Source organism: Leuciscus leuciscus (assembly GCF_965113295.1).
Source record: "Leuciscus leuciscus genome assembly, chromosome: 18".
Lineage (NCBI taxonomy): Eukaryota > Metazoa > Chordata > Actinopteri > Cypriniformes > Leuciscidae > Leuciscus > Leuciscus leuciscus.
Window position 1 is genome coordinate 15,588,223 of NC_138742.1, and position 20,720 is coordinate 15,608,942.

The 20,720-nt window shown below is 37.1% G+C and overlaps 1 protein-coding gene across 1 annotated transcript in view; it reads left to right on the forward strand.

Moving 5' to 3' along the window:
* Nucleotides 1–20,720, forward strand: part of lrp1ab (low density lipoprotein receptor-related protein 1Ab) — a 120,480-nt gene that overhangs the window by 66,761 nt on the left and 32,999 nt on the right. The window contains exons 15-37 of the mRNA XM_082144622.1: nt 46–174; nt 315–455; nt 1,831–1,956; nt 2,062–2,178; nt 2,277–2,357; nt 2,457–2,624; nt 4,818–5,000; nt 6,261–6,458; nt 7,116–7,361; nt 8,054–8,251; nt 10,526–10,730; nt 10,838–11,002; nt 11,104–11,348; nt 11,667–11,798; nt 16,373–16,600; nt 17,637–17,811; nt 18,747–18,841; nt 18,938–19,087; nt 19,217–19,357; nt 19,830–19,955; nt 20,045–20,176; nt 20,271–20,405; nt 20,486–20,615. Of these exons, the coding sequence (XP_082000748.1) occupies nt 46–174; nt 315–455; nt 1,831–1,956; nt 2,062–2,178; nt 2,277–2,357; nt 2,457–2,624; nt 4,818–5,000; nt 6,261–6,458; nt 7,116–7,361; nt 8,054–8,251; nt 10,526–10,730; nt 10,838–11,002; nt 11,104–11,348; nt 11,667–11,798; nt 16,373–16,600; nt 17,637–17,811; nt 18,747–18,841; nt 18,938–19,087; nt 19,217–19,357; nt 19,830–19,955; nt 20,045–20,176; nt 20,271–20,405; nt 20,486–20,615 (3,646 nt within the window). The remainder of the gene's footprint in view (nt 1–45; nt 175–314; nt 456–1,830; nt 1,957–2,061; nt 2,179–2,276; nt 2,358–2,456; nt 2,625–4,817; nt 5,001–6,260; nt 6,459–7,115; nt 7,362–8,053; nt 8,252–10,525; nt 10,731–10,837; nt 11,003–11,103; nt 11,349–11,666; nt 11,799–16,372; nt 16,601–17,636; nt 17,812–18,746; nt 18,842–18,937; nt 19,088–19,216; nt 19,358–19,829; nt 19,956–20,044; nt 20,177–20,270; nt 20,406–20,485; nt 20,616–20,720) is intronic.

Consider the following 20,720-nt stretch of genomic DNA (forward strand, 5'->3'; position numbering starts at 1 on the left):
GTGTGTTTAATTGGGATCTGCTGAGGATGTTTTTGTTGTGTGTAGTCATTGGCTCCAATGTGTGCCGTGCCAATAATGGTGGCTGCAGCAGTCTGTGTCTGCTGACGCCCACGGGACGCTCCTGCGCCTGTGCCGACGACCAGATACTAGACACTGACAACAAGACCTGTAAAGGTGGGGTATGCTGTGTTTTAAGTGGCTTGACGGATAAAAGTTACTACAAATAACCTGAAATTATTCGAAAATGGCCTGTTTGAGATTTTTGGGAGATTTTTAGTTTTAAAATGTTGTTCTTTTTTTTTTTTTTTTTTTAGCAAACCCTTCCTACGTGCCTCCTCCTCAGTGCCAGCCTGGAGAATTTGCCTGTAAGAATAACCGCTGTATTCAAGACCGCTGGAAGTGCGACGGGGACAATGACTGCCTGGACAACAGCGATGAGGCCCCAGAGTTGTGCCGTTAGTTTCCTTTTGTCTCAGATGTTACACTGTTTAACTAATGATACACTACTGTTCAGTCTCTTATGCTAACCAAGGCTGCATTTATTTGATAAAAAAAATACAGTAAAAACAGTCATATTGTGAGATATAATTGCACTTTTAAAATAACTGTTTTCTATTCTATCCCGTCCTTCGGATGAGACGTAAAACCGAGGTCCTGACTCTCTGTGGTCATTAAAAATCCCATGTCCTGGCCACATTCCACCCATGTAAGGGCCAATGGGTGGAATGTGGCCAGGACACCGGGGTTACACCCCTACTCTTTACGAGAAATGCCATGGGATATTAGGAGGCCAATCATGGCCTCCTAATAATCCCCTTACATTGAATTGGCTCTATCACTCTCTCTCCTCTCTCCACCTATATCTGGTGTGTGGTGTGCGCACTGGCGCCGTTGTACTGTGGCTGCCGTCGCATCATCCAAGTGGATGCTGCACACTGGTGGTGGTTGAGGAGAGATCCCCTGATATGATTGTAAAGCGCTTTGGGTGTACAGTAGTACATATGAAAACGCTATATAAATGCCCGATTCTATTCTATTCTATTCTATTGTAATTATTGTAAGTCATTGCTCCAGTCTTCAGGGTCACATGATCCTTTATTCTAATATGCTGATTTGATGCTCAAGAAACATTTCTTGTTGTTTTCAATGTTAAAAACAGATGTGCTGCTTATTGTTTTTGTGGAAACAATGATAAATTTTTTCAGGATTTATTAATGAATAGACAGTTCAAAAGAACAGCAGTTATTTAAAATAGAAATCTTTACAGTCACGTCTGCTCGATTTAATGTGTCCTTGTTGAATAAAGGTATTCATTTCTTTCACACAAAAAAACCCTAAAAGTCTTGCTGTCCTAAAATGTTTTAACTATTTAATATACAATATTATATAATAACATGTATGTATTGTGTATTAACATTAATATATAATACAAACATGTTGTTATATAATATTGTTATTTTATAATATATACAATACACACATGTTATTATATAATATTGTATATTAAATAGTTTAAAAGTTTTGGGACAGCAAGATTTTTTTTTTTTTTTTTTTCTTACAGCAATTCTTGCTGTATTCTTAAAGCAAGATTTGATATATATAAAAAAACATTTTATTATCTGAGAATTATTGGCTCACAATCATGTTAATCATGGCTGACTGTGAATAGCATTCTATAATGCCATCAGTAACTGTAAATATTTTCTTTTGTGTGATTCTGCATCCACACCACTAGATGTGAGTATAAGTCGGGCTGTTATATCGGCCATTGCAACAAACAAAACATTACTTTGGGCACCTTTAAATTGTCCTCTATTTGTCCTGTTTCAGACCAGCACACCTGTCCTGCAGACCGCTTTAAGTGCCAGAATAACCGCTGTATCCCCCTGCGCTGGCTTTGTGATGGAGACAATGACTGTGGGAATGATGAAGATGAATCGAACAGCACCTGCTTGGGTATTGTGAACTCTGAATGATTTTTAAGCATTTTTTTAGATTCAGGTGCAAATATTTCCTGGTGTACAGCTGTGTGAATTAATCCGGTTTTATTTTCCCTCCCAGCACGCACTTGTCCTTCTAATCAGTACCCATGTGCCAGTGGCCGTTGTATCCCTGTCTCCTGGACATGTGACCTGGATGATGATTGTGGAGATCGCTCAGATGAACCAGCATCTTGTGGTATCTAAATTTGAGCCTCTTTTCCTTTTTTCATCATGCCATACTGACATTTTAGAATGGTAACCGTTTTCCTGTTCTCCTCACTGTTTTCTCTCTAGCATATCCTACCTGTTTTCCACTCACTCAGTTCACTTGTGCCAATGGACGTTGCATCAATGTCAACTGGCGTTGTGATAATGGTGAGTTTCTAATGCCATCCACAAAATTGCCAGCGTCATACATTGGCTAACTATGTCCAATAACCACCTTAATGTGTGTGTGTATGTGTGTGTACTCAGATAATGATTGCGGGGATAACAGTGATGAAGCCGGTTGCAGTCACTCGTGCTCTAGTGTGCAGTTTAAATGCAACAGCGGCCGCTGTATTCCAGAGTACTGGACCTGCGACGGAGACAACGACTGTGGAGATTACAGCGATGAGACTCATGCCAATTGTACCAATCAGGGTGAGTTTGGACAAGTATCATTTTGTTAAAGTGAATGAAGTCTAATTCCAAACATATAGTTTTCTTCAGTTTTTGGAAAATGCGACAAACAGAAATCTGATCCTAAACTAGCTCACACCTGCTGAATCCCCACTTTTTATTTATTTGTTTTATTTTGTCTTATTTATTGATTTCATTTCATTTTAGATATTTTAAAATGAAAATAGTGTAAAAATGTAATTAAAAACTAAACAATTTATTAATATTTTAAAATGAATAACAAAATAATTAAACATTTTATTTTCCAACATTAAACATAATTGCTTATTATAATTGCTTATACTTTATTTTATATTTTGTTTAATTTTTTTATTTTATGAATTGTTTAAAAAGTGTTTTTATTGTATGTTGTAAACCCCATTGAAAATAATGGAAAATAATTGTTCATATGTTTAGTTTTCTGAGGTTGGTTGATCAATATTTTCATCAGATTAAGCACTTTCTTTCACTGATCATTTGTTTAAAAGAAAAAATATATATTTTTAGTAGTGTCAGTAATGCCCTGTTTGTATTATGTAAACTGTCACAGTTTATTCTCTGAAGCTATTTTAGATGTGTACAGTGTACACCTTCTGAAGTGTCTCTAGATTTTGAGCGAAACCACAATGACTAATGCAGCTGAGCTCTTCATTAACAGGAGTAAATCACAATTTCATAAACTGGACTGTCATGTTTTTCTTTTTTTGTGTCTTGTGGTGAAACGCGTAAACCACAAAATCTTGAAGAATGTCTGAGAGGAGTGCAGGGAGTCCCTCTGGAGAGCAGTGTTAATGACTGCTCTGAGAGCTGCTATCTTGTGGGATTACACTAGCACAGATGTGCCAGGACGCTTGACGCAAGAGCCGCTGGACTATCCACTCACATGTGCATTTTTGTGCATCCCTCTCCCCTTCTCTATCCCTCTTCACATGTTCCATTCATGTGTCTTCATAGCTGTTAATTGGGCCCTGAATGGAACAGGAATAAGAGGGTAAGGTTCTGTTTTCGGGGACTAGGCTCTGTCCTGTCCTGTCCTTCGCTTCTCTAATCCCTGTGGCTTTTTGCTTAATAGACTCACAGAATCAATGCAGCAGAACCAAGCCAGAGGCCTAATGAGAGTACTGGGCCTTGTGGGAGCCTGGCACTGTGTTTGTGCCTGTGTAAGGATTTAGAACTGTAAGAGGGCATGCTAGGGAGTTGTGGAGGAGAGTAGTGTATAAAATGTCTTTGAGTTTGCTACATTTTGGAGTAGGGACGTTAAAAGTAACGGTACTTCAGTACCAAGTCAATGCAAAAGTTTTTCTGCAGTATTGAAATCTTAATTCAAGTTTAATATTTATGTTAACATTAAAAAAATAGAGCATTGTGTTAAGTAGCATATTTATGTTTAGTGAAAGTATTTGCTAAATATTGGAATTTATTCCTTTTCTTATTACTACATAAAATGTTTTTAGCACTTTTATATACTTTTGTTTTTGAATTTGTCAAAAAAAAAAAATAGAAATGTAATTTGTTTAAAAAAATTGGAAGGCTACATGCCTTTATTTTAGTTTGTCAAAATGTATATTTAACAGAGGAGTTTGTTAACTAGCATATATATTTTTGCTAAATTATGGAAATTGTCATTGAGAATTGTAATATTACAGTCAGATTTCAGTATTGACTAGTGAGTGTAGGCTAGTGTGAGTGTGCACGCGTGTGAGTGTGCGGGAGTGTGTGAGAGAGAAAGTGTGTGTGTGTTTGTGTGAGAGTGTGAGAGTGTGTGTGCAACTCGAGCAGTATGATGTCATTCGGGTCAGTTCACCCCAGCAGATCCCTGTTCTAGGACACACTTCACTCTGTTTACAGACAAGGTCTGGTTTTCCGCTTCCTCCTCTCCGGACTCTGCCAAACGCTAACCTTTGTCGTGAGGGAAAGCCTTTATGTCCGATGCCTAATGATGGCCGTCACAGTGCCAGGCCTGGACCGCTGTTCGTGAGAAAGTTTGCTTTGGTTCAGAGTTCATTGTGGTTGTGCCTCATGCTGGTTACAGTCTCCATCCCTGGGAACTGATTTTTTATGTCAGAAAGCCGAGCTCTCATCACGTCAAATAATAGGATCTGTATCCGTGCCTTTGTATGAATATTCTCACGGCTGCGTTGTAATTGCGTGTTCATTTTCTGTCTTTCTCTTCAGCCACGCGGCCGCCCGGTGGTTGCCACACAGATGAGTTCCAGTGCAGAATGGACGGTCTGTGTATTCCCATGCGATGGCGCTGTGATGGAGACACGGACTGCATGGACCTCAGCGATGAGAAGAACTGCGAGGGCGTCACACATATGTGTGACCCTGCCGTCAAGTTCGCCTGCAAGGACTCAGGTTAGTACAGGCTTGGCCTTTCTGAATGTATCATACACGTGTCGGTAACTGTAACAGCGGATTGAGTCATGATAAATCAAAACAGCACTCCTTAAAGACCCAAAATCAAAGGTTTTGTCACTTTATCTGTGTTAGCTTGAACGCCATTTATATGCTATTGTACTCCTAAAAATGATTGCACATTTACAGTTTTCTCTTATAGGAAATAAACCATAATTATTGCTGGCACATCTTGCACTTTTGCATTTGTGTCCAATAAAATGAGACTGCCCTTCCCCTCAAGTTATAAATACCTGACCAGCAATGTTGCCAGTGTTGGGCAAAGTTACTTTTAATAGTAATGCGTTACAATATTGCTTTACTCCCTAAAAAACTAGTTGCATTACATAGTTACTTTTTATGGAAAGTAATGCATTACTTTACTTTTGTTACTTTTTCTCACTTGAGCTGGGCTTGCTTTTTTTTATTTTAATTTTTTATAAATAAATAAAAAAGCAAAAGTAATATTTTTGGCAAATGTAAAGGCCTTTTCACACCAAAAGTGAAATTAATAATACACTCAATGCTGAATGCAAATGGAAAGTCTGGATACAGGAGAAGAAAGTTCAACACTCTTCAGCAATAAAAACAACAACAAAAAAAGAAACCATCACAGAAAAATGTGATGTTTATCTGAAGTCATTATTGCTTATTGGTATGGTTGAATTGTGTCATTGAAGGTCAGCAGAAAAGACACTGGTTAATAAAGTAAGATTAAATACATAAAGTATATTTGTTATATTTAACATATTCAAGTTTGCATTTCACTGTTATTATTCATTTTGAGGAACTAATAAAATCTGAATCTGTTTTTGTGCCAGTGAGATGAGTAAATGCATGCTCACATTTAGCCTAGAACTACAGTATCCATCATGTGCACACAACGTCTCTGCACTTACTCACGATTTCTTTCAACACGGGGACAGGAGATGTGGCAATCAATAAATAGGAAAACAGAAAATAGAAAGTCATTTGCGTTACTTATTTAAAAAAGTAAATTAAAAGGTAATGCGTTACTTTACTCGTTTCTTGAAAAAAGTAATCCAATTATGTAACTAACAGTATTTGTCATGCGTTAACATCAACACGGAATATTGCTATGCTGATAATATAGTTTGTGAAGAAATTTCTTTTATTAAATTTGAAATAAATAAAATGCTAAATAGAAGCATTTTTGCATGTGATCTCTGACTTTTGGGCTTCTTTTCTTTGTGTTTTTAGCCCGCTGTATCAGTAAGGCCTGGGTGTGCGACAGGGACAGCGATTGCGAGGATAACTCGGATGAAGAAAACTGTGAGGCTCTTGAGTGCAAGCTCTCCCACCATGTTTGTGCCAGCAATGACTCTATCTGCCTACCTCCTGAGAAACTGTGCGACGGCAAGGACGACTGCCCTGATGGCTCGGACGAGAAGCTTTGCAGTAATGCACATGCACATGCACACAAACACAAATACACTCAAGTTAAAGGGATACTTCATTTTTAGTAGCAATTTTAGCTCAATCTAATGTCATTTTAGACTTTTAAAAGAAATTAATATTTATTTTTAGCAAGGACGCATTGAGTTGTTCAAAAGTGACATTATAATGTTAGATGGTAGATTTCTATAGTTTCTACAGATATCTACAGTGACAATCTATAGTGACCAAATTCCCGGCTGTCAAATTCCAAAAAGGACAAAAAAGCACTATAAAAGTTGTCCATATGACTTGTTTGCTATATTCTATATCATATAGCTCCAAAAGAATATAGTTCACAAGTCTTTGGATTACTTATTTGTGTCTGTGTGTTTTATTGAGCTTGATAGTCAGTGGATCCACTGATTATATATGCAGAATTTTTTGCATGAACTATTCCTTTAAATGTTTCACAGTTTGCACAGAGCACGACAATTCTACTTGTGTTTTCCATTAGCATATGATATGATATAAATTTCAGGATTGATTTCGAATCAAATAAGCACATTCTGTTCAACTCATTGTTTGTTTTTTAACATTTATGTTATGTTTATGAGTTACTCACAAACACCCTTTCAATCTCACCCACTTCTTTCTCTTTCTCGCCTCTATTTGTTGTAGATCTTTGTACGATGGATAATGGCGGCTGCAGCCACAACTGTACCATCGCTCCTGGTGAGGGCATCCTGTGCTCCTGCCCAGCTGGCATGGAGCTGGGTACTGACAACAAGACCTGCCAGATCCAGAGCTTCTGCGCCAAGCATCTGAAGTGCAGCCAGCGCTGCGTGCAGGAGAAGGCCACTGTTAAGTGTGCCTGCTACGAGGGCTGGGCGCTCGGGCCAGACAGCGAGAGCTGCAAGAGCACTGGTGAGGGAGAGATAGGATGGAGAAGATGACAAAAAAAGATACCTGGAAAATATTTGACTTGAAGAGTTTTACTTGACCTCTAGAAATGACTGAATAAAAGAATGACATCTTTGGATGAGATGTACAATACACTCGTGTATAGGGCATTATGAAATAAACAGGCATTTTAGTGCAGTCACAGTACAGTCATTTTTATATAATTTGTTTTACTGGAAATTAAGCTCCAACATTTCTTTTCTTACTTATATTTATGTAATTTTTATAAATATTAAGTTATATTACTTTTAAAATAGTATATTATATTATATAAAAAGGCGGTAACACTTTACAATAAGGTTCATTAGTTAACATTAGTTAATGTATTAACTAACATGAACTAACAATGAGCAATACATTTGTTACAGTATTTATTAATCTTTATTAATGTTATTTAATACAAATACAGCTGTTAATTGTTCATGTTAATTCACAGTACATTAACTAATGTTAACAAATACAATCTTTGATTTAAATAACATATTAGTAAATGTTGAAATTAACATTAACTAAGATTAATAAATGCTGATGAAGTATTGTTCATTCATGATAACTAAGGTAGTTAACTAATGTTAACTAATGAACCTTTTTGTAGTAAAACCAAAATAAAAGATTAGAGGTGTGATGTCCTAATGTGCCGTGTTCATGTTCTTTAGATCCATTCAAGCCCTACATCATCTTCTCCAACCGGCATGAGATCCGTCGGATTGATTTGTACAAGGGCGAGTTCAGCGTGCTGGTGCCTGGCCTGCGTAACACCATTGCCCTGGACTTTCACCTCAACCAGAGTTCCCTCTACTGGACGGATGTGGTGGAGGACAAGATCTATCGGGGAAAGCTATCGGAAAGCGGAGGTTAATGAATGTCCTACAAATGTCTTTGAGGAGTGGTTGTTCCTTAGTAAATGTTTTTTGTTGTTAAGAATTTGTTTATTCCTGGTTAAATACAGCTTACACTTATATGATTAGAAGAGGAAACAATAAGAGTGCTACAGATGCTATTAACAGCTTAAACTGTACTTAACCCAGAAGATTTGAAGTACATAGCAGTAGTCTCCATTATAGTTTTAAAATTCTGTAAATAATTTATATTATATATGGAACATTTATATTTGGAATATTTAGTATAGTTACATATATATATAACAAAATTATAAAACGCAACACTTTTGTTTTTGCCCCATTTTTCATGAGCTGAACTCAAAGATCTAAGACTTTTCTATGTACACAAAAGGCCCCTTGGCCTTATATTTCTCTCAAATATTGTTCACAAATCTGTCTAAATCTGTGTTAGTGAGCACTTCTCCTTTGCCGAGATAATCCATCCACCTCACAGGTGTGGCATATCAAGATGCTGATTAGACAGTATGATTATTGCACAGGTGTGCCTTAGGCTGGCCACAATAAAAGGCCACTCTAAAATGTGGAGTTTTACTGTATAGGGGAAGAAAAAAAAGGTTGTTGATTGTGGCCTGTGGAAGGTTGGTCCACTCCTCTTCAGTGGCTGTGCAAAGTTGCTGGATATTGGCAGAACCTGGAACATGCTGTCGTATACGCCGATTATATATACACAAACATTTATTTTTAGTTGGAAAACTTTATTAGTTAATGGCTTTAGGGAAAAAGAAAAAGGAACTTCAATCACATTCTCTTGTTTTACACACTTGTTTAAAGTTCTGAGTTGACTTTGTTGTCTTGCTGTGTGTTTTCCCACACTGTCCTGTTCTTTTCAGCATACCAACTTAGTCCGTAATTCACAAAACCACAGCGTCTGCGTGTGATGGTAGCATAGGAATTTGGACGCCTCTGTCTTTACCCATTTGACTCATTCCTACATTGCGTGACTACAGGCAGAGTAAAAGTAAAGTGTCAGAAGCACCATGTTGCTTCAAACACGCGCGCACACACCTCCCTCCCTCTCTGAACAGCTCTTTCCAGCGATACTATACACTGTCCAAGCCTTTGGATCCCTGCTGGCATTTTTGACAGAGTAAAAATATGACCAATGTGGCTGCCAACGCTGAAACAAAGTAACAAAGTGTTGTTTCTCAACCCCCACCGGAGAGGCTTCTCTGTCTCCAGCCCAACAGAGAGCTGTTCTAGACCTGTAATTACTGCTCTGTATGAGAGTCTCTCACAGATCAGAGAACGGCTTGTCTTAATTGGAAATGTTTTTTTGTCTTCCACATGGCTGTAGCTCAAAGTGAGAGAATATTTATTGCAGCATTGACTTGTATAGCTTTCAGGCTGGAAGCAATCAAACGATTTCTCAGCCAATGCACAGTCTGAGACCACTGGCAAATGCTTATACTACGCTTCCCCCCCACTCCTCTTTTAATACAAACTTTTCATTATAAAATGGATTATATGCATAATTTGAGTGAAAAGTTGAACACATGAATGCTTTAGTTTTTGGTTTGTCTCTCTTTTGCTTACAACTGCACTCAAGCTGCATGAAGTTTGTGTAAAACATGATCATGTTCTCCAGCATGATTTGAAATTATCTAAAGAGCATTTTAAGTCACATGACCAATGTAACACATTTTCTTATTTGATTAGTGACCTAGAAATAGTGCAGGATCTTAAATATTTCTTTAGGGATGCACAATATACTAGCACTGTATTAATTATTGGCTAGATTATTATTAGAGTTGTTTATTAGTATTGGTTTATATTTGGTAAGTAATTGTGTATTCTCATTTCCATGTTGTTCCGTGTATTCTAATGTTCCATTATATGCCATCATATAATGTTAACTTAAAGTTTCTCTTTAATAACACTGTTAAATGTAATCTTTAACAAATCTCAAAATGAATACCAATGTTTGATACTTTACATTCAAATGTTGTAATGATGACTAATAGTGTTTAAAAGTATTTATTTAAATGTTTTAGTGGTTTATAATTGTATTATAATTAAAAAAAAATAGTGTAGCATTTACATTTTTATTATAAAATGTGTGCAATTTAGAGGTTATCTCATATTATTAAAATGATTAACAACTTATCTGTATTGGTCAGAATTATTATGTCGGTTCCACAATTTCTTTTTCATCTTCTCTTGGTATGTTTTTCAAGATCTTAAACATTTTATTTCAAGGTTTAACATCTCCATGTCTTTGTGTTTCAGCTCTCACAAGTTTTGAGGTGGTGATCCAGTATGGTTTGGCCACTCCAGAGGGACTGGCTGTTGACTGGATCGCAGGAAACATCTACTGGGTGGAAAGTAACCTGGATCAGATTGAGGTGGCCAAGCTGGATGGTACCATGCGTACAACGCTGCTTGCCGGAGAGGTGGAACATCCGCGTGCGATTGCACTTGATCCAAGAGATGGGTAAAACACATTATACTTTGACAGTGCTGTTATTTTTCAGTGTTCTGAATGACAGAATTAGGTTGTTACAAGTGATGTCTCTCTTTTTTTTCTTTTTCCTCCCCCAGTATTCTGTTCTGGACTGACTGGGATGCCAGCTCCCCCAGGATAGAGGCTGCGTCTATGAGTGGAGAGGGCCGTCGCACCATCCACAAAGAGACTGGTAATGGTGGCTGGCCCAACGGTCTCACTGTGGACTACCTAGAGCGCCGTATCCTTTGGATTGATGCCAGGTATGCACATACAATTGGCACTAAAAGCCAAGTAACAGAAAATGCTAAAGTATCCACAGTTGGTGTCCTTGATCTTCTAAAAAATTTAAATGTATCTGTAGATCCGATGCCATCTACTCTGCGGCTTATGACGGTTCCGGCCTGATCGAGGTGCTCCGGGGTCATGAACACCTGTCACATCCCTTCGCAGTCACCATGTATGGAGGAGAGGTCTACTGGACGGACTGGCGGACCAACACTCTGGCTAAGGCCAACAAATGGACGGGGCACAATGTGACAGTCGTCCAGAGAACAAACACTCAGCCGTTTGACCTTCAAGTGTTTCATCCATCTAGACAACCTCAGGGTGAGAATCAGCATGTAAAATTTTTTTTTTTTTTATTCCACTTAATTTGCATGTTGCTTTTGGTAATATCAGTGTTGTTTCTGTTAACTAAAACTATTAAAAATCATTTTCGTTAACTTAAATAAAGCTAAAATGACTAAAACTGAAATAAATTAAAGCAAAATAAAAAATAATAGTAATAAAAGTGACAAAAAACTAAATGACTAAAACTTGAACTAAAATTAAAATAAAAGCTTATTCAAACTATCAATGACTACTATAATAGTATATAAAAACGACTAAAATAAGACTGGTGAACATTTTCTTCCTCCTTTGCAGCTCCAAACCCGTGCGCGGCGAATGACGGGATGGGGCCGTGTTCTCACCTGTGTCTCATCAACTACAACCAAACCTTCTCCTGTGCCTGTCCACATCTCATGAAGCTCAAGGCAGACAAGCACACCTGCTACGGTAGGCTCCACCTCTCTCAGCCCTTAGATCCAATCAAATCTCATGTTTTATTTATTAGCAAGTTCTGAATGGAATACTGTTTTACTAGTTACTGAATACTGCACAATATGTTACTTTATCCATGACCTTGGCATTGCAGGCAATGTGCTCTATTGTTTAAGCTATAGGAACAATATAATTAATTAATATACCCTGTGCTATAAATAATAGTAGGTATTATTCCATGATAAACATTCCAAAATGAGATCTCAGGCTGTTTTCACAATCGTCCCCTATACCCTCATTTACTATTCCCTACATTAGTCCACTTATATAGTTCACTTGACGGAGTGAATGAAAATGAGTGTGCGAATTCAGACACTTAGTGTGCCAGAAGGGCTGCCGCTTTTTCATAGTTTGTGCTTGCTGTTTAATAATCATTTAAAATTTTGCAAACTGGCAGCTCTAGTAGTACTAAAAAGATTTATCTTGAACTCTGTCATGGAAACTACTAGCATGTATAACAATTAATAATCAATTTAAAAGGAATTCCTGTATATATATTCCTGTTATACCTGTATGATATTACTCTGGACCAGTGGTTTGGAAAATGGATGGATAGATGATTCAGCTGCAGTTGGCATCCTCTGGTCAGACACGGGAATTCATTCGATGCACGACTCTAACAGTGCATTATGGGTATTCTTTAACCGTTGAGTGCATAGATGTGTTTGTGTTGAGCACATAGTTGTGTGTGTGTTTTGTGTGTATATATATATATATATATATATATATATATATATATATATATATATATATATACATACACATACCATATCATTGAATCGTTATATATATATATATATATATATATATTCAATGATATGGTTGAGCGTACATCGGTTGTACGCTCGTTATTGCTGTGTTTTTTGGGATTGAATGAGTGCTCTCGTAGGGCTGAATGATTAATCGCAACTTACATGTAATCGCACTTAAATCGAGATGCCACTGTGAGTTTGAGTCACTTAAAACGTGCATTTGAAAAAACAACACGCGTCAAATATCTTTCCAAAACATGAGAAGCATTTGTGAACCTCTTGTCCAACAACAGACAACATTTAATAACATGCATTTACTCCAAACTCACTTCATAATGACAGTTGAGCATCCTTCTGTGAGATTATGTGCCTTCTTACACAGAATAAGGCAGTCGTGTATTTATAATTCATTTTAATCAAAGCGTTTCAATCTTCTGTTTATTCAGCTACAGCGATAGGGATTTCCTGGAATAATGCACATTATTGTACTTCTGCGGCGGGACATATTTATCGTGTTTGCATGAGAGCGCCCTCTGGCATTCAAATGGGCGGGACATATTTATCGTGTTTGCATGAGAGCGCCCTCTGGCGTTCAAATGGGGCAGTATTTACTACCAATCAGCCGCACTCCACTGACAAGCTGCACATAAAATAATCGCAGCCTTTGCCAGATCGTGTGCGGTTTTATTGCGATTAACCGTGCAGCCCTACTCGATAACGTCCACTATGGTTTCGCACACCACTACAAATGGCTGTCCCCTCAAATATGCCCTATTTAAGGGTATAGGGAGCGATTTCGAACACAGCCATTGTCACCTAACTACATTTTATCTATCAAATGTTTTAACTTTAGCTGTTCAGTTTGCTACTGATATTATTTCCATTTTAATCCATCTGACTGGAAATGGAAGGCTGAATGCATTGCATTGTGTGATACTGTAGTCCATGCAGTAATCTAGTGTAGGTCACCCAGGTATTCTACATAGTACATAGAAACATGTACTGCAGTAATAGTAAGCTATTTGGAATGTAGCCTCAATCTCAATCCAGTTTGAGTGAGCTGTAAGCAAAACTGCAACTCCACAAACCTCCTTACCCTTGTACAGTTTGTGTTTGCACCTAGCGAAATTCAATAGCATTTCATTATAACTACACTTTCAAGTTAATGCATTTAAACTGTTGTGGCAGCTTCAGTCTTATGGAATATAATCTTTTGGAATTTGCATTTTTCTTCAATTGAAGAGTTTAAAAAGGTGTGACTAAAAGCATGCATGTATTTACAATTAGAAAACACACAGACAGAACAACAACAAAAAATATCATACTTGCTTAATTTTTTTGGTTTATTGTGATTTTAAATGCATTCATTCTTATCTCTCACACTTTAGGGCAAATTGTTATTGTATACACTCAGAAAAAAAATGGTACAAAAGTTGTCACTGTGATGTTAGTACCCTTTAAAATGTTCTAATATACGTACCATTAAGGTGCTAATATGCTCTCTTTAGGTACAGGGTACTGCCCCAGTAACAGCTTTTGTACCTTTTTTTTCTGTGAGTACATGAATTGCATAACAGCATGAGACCTTTCTTTTAGATTCCATTCGCGTTGGCGCTAGATCCACTAGGTCTGGCTCTGAGTATGTCAGTAGTCTTGTGTGGGCTGTAAATCTCGTTTAACAGTCAAGAAAACAACAGTGCACCCTGTCGCCCAGATGCAGGATCAGTGTTTAGTATTCAGCAGCGCAGCTTCCAATAATGGCTTATGGAGAGAGGAGTGATTGGAGTAGAGGACCTGTAGGTTCAGTGATGAATTACCATTGACATTAGATAGTGGCAAACACAGGAGTAGGAGCTGCTCTCTCTGTTCAGGCTAATCGCTATGGCGAGTGCACATCAGTATTTCAGACTAAACTGTAGTCTTTGCTACTTCTGTACATTTTTTACTTTAACAGTTTTATGTATAATAAATAAATAAATATATATATATATATATGACTAAAACTTAACAATAGTGTATACTATATTGTGTATTGTGTGTGTGTGTGTGTGTGTGTGTGTGTGTGTGTGTATAGTATAGTATATATATATATACACACATATTAGTGTTACATTTTTCTGTCATTAATCTCGATTTATCGCTCCTAACAATAAAGTTTTTAGTATTTTTTATATTATATAATTTGACATTAAATCTCCAAATGAATGTTAAAACAACATAAAGACAGTAGTCTATTTATGGAATGGCATCTTTTTATGAAAGAAGGCCAGTATCACATAGCCTGGGAAAACCCAGACAACTTCCGGCAAATTTAGATTTGCTCTGCAAGTAGTCTGGCAAAGAGCTCATTCAAGCCCAATTCTAATCCCTCGAAATCGCGGCACCAATCAGAAACGTTGGGGCGGGCTTTACACGCTCTGATTGGTTTTAGCCTGTCTATCCAATTGCGCCCAGAGGCATTTGAGCGACGTCCGTTGGTGAAGTGCAGCAACTTTTAAATGCATTATTATATTCAAATTGCAAACACATGAGGACAGTCTCCCTGAAAGACCCACTGGCAGATGAACGTGCTACTACATTTCTCTCCGAAACGGTAGGAAATGAAATTAGATTTAATAGAGGATTTAAACTGTGACAAGATGATTGACAGGGCAGTTTACATGACAGGATGCACGCGACAGATCCGTCCGATAAAGATGACGAAGTAGTATGTCCCAAAGCTTGCCTACTTTTTTGCTACACATTCAAAAGTAAATACCTTTTCTTCACAAAAAGAGTGCATACTTTTATGGCGTAGTGTAACAACGAATTGGGACGCAGCATATGGCTTTACACGATGACGATCGCTCTGATTGGTTTTAGGTCTTTCCAATTGCGCCCAGAGGCATTTGAGCGACGTCCGTTGGTGACGCCCCTTTGGAAATGAGTTATTAATGAAGCTTTGCCAGACCATAACTCAGTTACTACTGAGAATGGTCTGGTTTTAACCAGGCTAAGTATCACAGATACCAATGCTGCTACCGACGTGATGTCTCTATGAAATTGTTTTCTTCTTCTCAATTTTAGCCATTAATTAGCTATTCAGCATTACAACTTTTTAATTTAAGGTAACTTAAAACAATCTTAAACCGTAACCCCACAACACATAAACCCATTATAATAAATGTATAATAAATACATGTATATTTACATGTGCCATTAAACTTTTTTACTTGCCCTGTCAAAATGCACAAAAAATTATTGTTTTCATTGTTTTTGTCCCATGTAACTTTGTAAACGATGATTTCAGATTTTTAGGTAGGTCTAACAGGTCGGATATATACAGAAATTGAATTAAGTTATCAGTCTTCACTGCATAAATAATAAATTACGGTAAATATAGATTAATCATTATTAAAGCTACAAAAGACTTATTTTCTCTTTTTATTTTGTTCTTTGATTATCCTTAATGACACACAGCAGCAGGTTTATTAGCTTTAAGACCTGCGGCACATGACGCGGATCTGACACGTATCCTGTTTTCTCTCCAATCTTTTCATTCATTTAAGACTTCATTTAACTAATTTAAGACTGTGCTTGCGCTTGAAGGGTGAGCATTTTGGCATAATTGTGTGTGTTTTTTTTCCCATTCAAGCAATCTGAAGTGGTTTTCTGTGGTTTAAAAGCATTTGCATGAATAAGAACGTGGTCATGTAAAGCTAGCTAAAGGATGACGGGGAAAAACTGAAATTATATAATATTTCTAGTGACATTGACACTTCTGATTTTACTTTACAGAGAACCGTCAGTTCCTGTTGTACGCTCGTCAGATTGAAATCAGAGGGGTGGACATTGATAATCCCTATTACAACTACATCATCTCTTTCACTGTGCCCGACATCGACAATGTTACAGTGGTGGATTATGATGCTCTGGAGCTCCGGATCTACTGGTCTGATGTCCGCACTCAAACGATCAAAAGAGCCTTCATTAATGGGACTGGTGTTGAGACTGTTGTGTCAGCTGGTGAGCTTCAAGATCTATTATTCAAAGTATACATTGGCCCTAAAAAGTATTTGAACAAATGGACACATTTTATTGCATTAGAAAGTAAAAAATCAAAATGATAGACATCTTCAAACAAATAATGCTATAAAAGAGATCATTTTTCCCCAAACTTTTCCGATTACATTTAAACATCTGATCTCCTGGTAATTTTTAGTCATTTTCTCAGAAGACAGTTTCCCTCAAAATCACTTTAACAACTGTTATGTTCATGGTCGATTAAGTTTGAAATTGTCCAAATATTTTTCGTCTTCATTTTGAATAGGATATCTATTTGATCTTTTATAACATAATTAAAACAGCGATTATAACCTACTGACATTTTTTTAAAGTAATAAATAATTTAGTAAGTTTCTTTGTTCTGTTGAACATAAAATAAACTATTTTGAAGAATATGGGTAAGCAAACAGTTGATGATCCCATTGACTTGCATTACTTTTCATACTATGGAAGTCAATGGGGGATCATCAACTATCATGAAACTGTTTGGTTACCCACATTCTTCAAAATATCTTCCTTTGTGTTCAACAGAACAAATAAACTTACTAAAGTATTTACTTGCCAAACAACTAAGAAACTCAGAGGTTGGGTTAGGGTTAGGGTTAGGGTGAGTAATTTGATGGTGAGTAAATTATGACAGAATTTTTTTATTTTTGGGTGAACTATCCCTTAAATTGATTAAACATCACAGTAAAAACATTTATAACGTTACAAAATATTGCAGTTTTAAATAAATGCTGTTCTTTTGATGTTGGTGAGCATTAGATGCTTCTTTCAAAAACATTAAAAACACTTGCAGACCACAAACTCTTGAACAGTAGTGTATCTTTCTTTAAAGTAAATGACTTCAGTGACTTTTATTCACATTAAATGTCTTTTGGAGGAAAGAAAGCAAGTCAAATACACATTTATTTTTGCTATTTTGCTCTGTATTTCAACCTGTGTGATCAGTTTCCAATCCTAATCCTTTTCAAATGTTCTTCCCTTTTTCCTCTAGACCTCCCTAATGCTCAGGGTCTAGCTGTAGACTGGGTCTCCAGAAACCTCTTCTGGACCAGCTACGATACGAATAAGAAGCAGATCAATGTTGCACGTCTGGACGGGTCCTTTAAGAATGCTGTAATCCATGGGCTGGACAAGCCTCACTCTTTGGTGCTACATCCTATCCTGGGGTAAGTACAAGAACGCACACATGCACAATTGCTAGTGTAGGCTTAGCATTTGAGTTTTACTGTCATTTTAGTCTCTTTAGTCTCTTTCAGGTTGTTTAGTAGGCCACATTTGGAGAGGAGCAGATGCTGTGCCAGTATGCTTCTGGCAGAGATTTTAAAGCCTGTAGATGAGAAATGTAGACGTTGCTCATTAGTGTGAGCTTTAGGTCGGACAATATGGCTGCCCTCATGTTGCACTTCTCAATCTGTTGCTGTGTGGTTAATGTGAACCAGATGTACTTGTTGCAGTGCCACTTTCCAATAAAGATAATGAGCTTGTCCTTGCAGACAATACAAGTCACTCAACTGTTTTTCCCTCTACAATATTTTTTTGATAAATTACTGTTTCTTTTTTCTGTCACTGGCGTTTTGGAGCATTCTGTTGAAGACACTTCCTAGGCGTTTATTTTTAAACCAATCCAAAATAAAGTGTCATAATGCCTTTTTATGTGCAAAATCTCAAATAACAGAACCTCAATAAACATTTAACAACATGGTGCGTTTTGGAAATAAGTATTGCTCTTTTTAACTAAAACCTTTTGGTAATTTAAATAAAGCTGAAATAAAATGTAAATATTAGATGTAAAACTTACATGTCTTGGCAACTAGCTGAAATGAATAGGTAAACATGAAAACTGTAATACAAATATATTAAAGCTGTATACAAATATTTTCGAATGACAAAAGAGCATAACAAAATTATTAAAACTTAAAAAAAAAAAAAATTAAAATAAACTGAAAATATATATAAAAAAGCTCATTCTTAATATCAACTACACTATCAAAATTTTACTAAAATAACACTGTTGCAAATCATTTGCTGATATCTACTTGATTGATATCTACTTTATGTCAGCTACCATTCGTCTTATGCTTTGCTTATTGTTTCATTACAGAAAGCTCTACTGGCTCGATGGGGACAACATCAGTATGGCCAACATGGACGGCACCAACCACACATTGCTGTTCTCCAATCAGAAAGGCCCAGTGGGTGAGTGACCTGTCTTGATTCTTTACCTTCTGTTTGCCTAAAGCCAAAAGAAGGCCAGTTGGAGATGATGTTTTACACGTTGACTTCCTGTGACAGGTCTGTCCATAGACTTTGATATGCAGCAGTTGTACTGGATCAGCTCAGGGAACAGCACCATTAACCGCTGTAAGCTGGATGGCTCCGGACTGGAGATCATTGAGGGCGTGAAAGGAAAACTTACCAAAGCTACAGCCCTCGCCATCATGGGTGAGAGAGCACCATCAACCTGTTTCTCCACACGGATTCTTGATATTCAGAAGCGTATATCTAGAGCTCCACACTCTGCATTATTAAACCTTAAATTTGGAATAACAGAATGACCTCTTTTATGTGTAGGAAATAAGTTGTGGTGGGCCGATAAGGGCACAGATCAGATCGGTACATGTGACAAGAGCGATGGAGGCAACTGGAAGGTTCTCCGAAATAACACCTCACCCATGATGTATATGAAAATTTATAATGAGACTGTGCATCAAGGTGTGTGTTTTCATATTTAAATTTATTTTGTAAACCTAAAATGCATATGACTTTTGTCCCCATAAATTAATATGGAAGTGAAAATGAGAAATTGGTCTTTGTAAATTTAATAATTCATTTTTTTTTTATTAATTAAAATAAAATTAATATTCAATAATTCATCATAATTATGATTATTTTGGTGATTGTTGTTTTTGTGAAATTACTCAATTTTTTTATTAAACTATTAATTAATTATAAATGAATAATTAAATAACAATTAAAAACAATTAATTGACAAAATATTAAGTTTAACAATATCCAATTAAATGTTAAAATAGTTCATATAATTAAAGGGAAATTCCTGAATTGGCAGATGACAAGAGAGACAAAATATTCATATAATAGATAAATAATTCAAAAATAATACAGATACTGTGATACTTTTAATCACAGAATGATACAGTTTGGGTGTGATTGATATCTACTATAGGTACCAACCTCTGCAGTAAGAACAATGGTGACTGTTCTCAGCTTTGCTTACCAACTTCACCAACTACAAGAGCCTGCATGTGCACTGCTGGATATAGTCTGAAGAGTGGACAACAGTCCTGTGAAGGCAAGATCTCATACAAGCATCACTAATTTACACATTTGCTTTCATATGAGCACATTTTAACATTGTGTGTATTGTACTTTTGTATAAAGGCATGGGCTCATTTTTGCTCTACTCCGTGCATGAGGGCATCCGTGGCATTCCTCTGGACCCGTCGGATAAATCTGATGCCCTGGTACCGGTGTCGGGCACCTCTCTTGCTGTGGGCATTGACTTCCATGCTGGTGAGTACGCAGATGTCTTTGTGTCCATAGATTCAGCCTGAAAATTGCCCTGAATGCCACTAAGTTGGTGTTTTGTGCTTCTTGTGCCCTTTAGACAATGACACCATATACTGGGTTGACATGGGCCTGAGCACTATTAGTCGAGCCAAGAGAGACCAGACCTGGAGGGAGGACATAGTGACCAATGGCATCGGACGTGTGGAAGGTATCACCGTCGACTGGATCGCAGGTGTGTAAATGTGCAAACACACAATTAAAACACATTATATATTAGTGTGTCTAACACTTAATGTTGTTTTGTTAAAACAGGCAACATCTATTGGACGGATCAAGGCTTTGATGTGATCGAGGTGGCCAGGCTCAACGGCTCCTTCCGCTATGTGGTCATCTCTCACGGTCTGGACAAACCACGTGCCATTACTGTACATCCAGAGAAAGGGTGAGGAAATGTGTCTTTGTTTAGGAAAGATGATGAGAAAATGGTGTATTTGCACTTTCTCCTTTGTGTTGAAGGAAGAAATGGTCTTGGACTCAGGTATTTGTG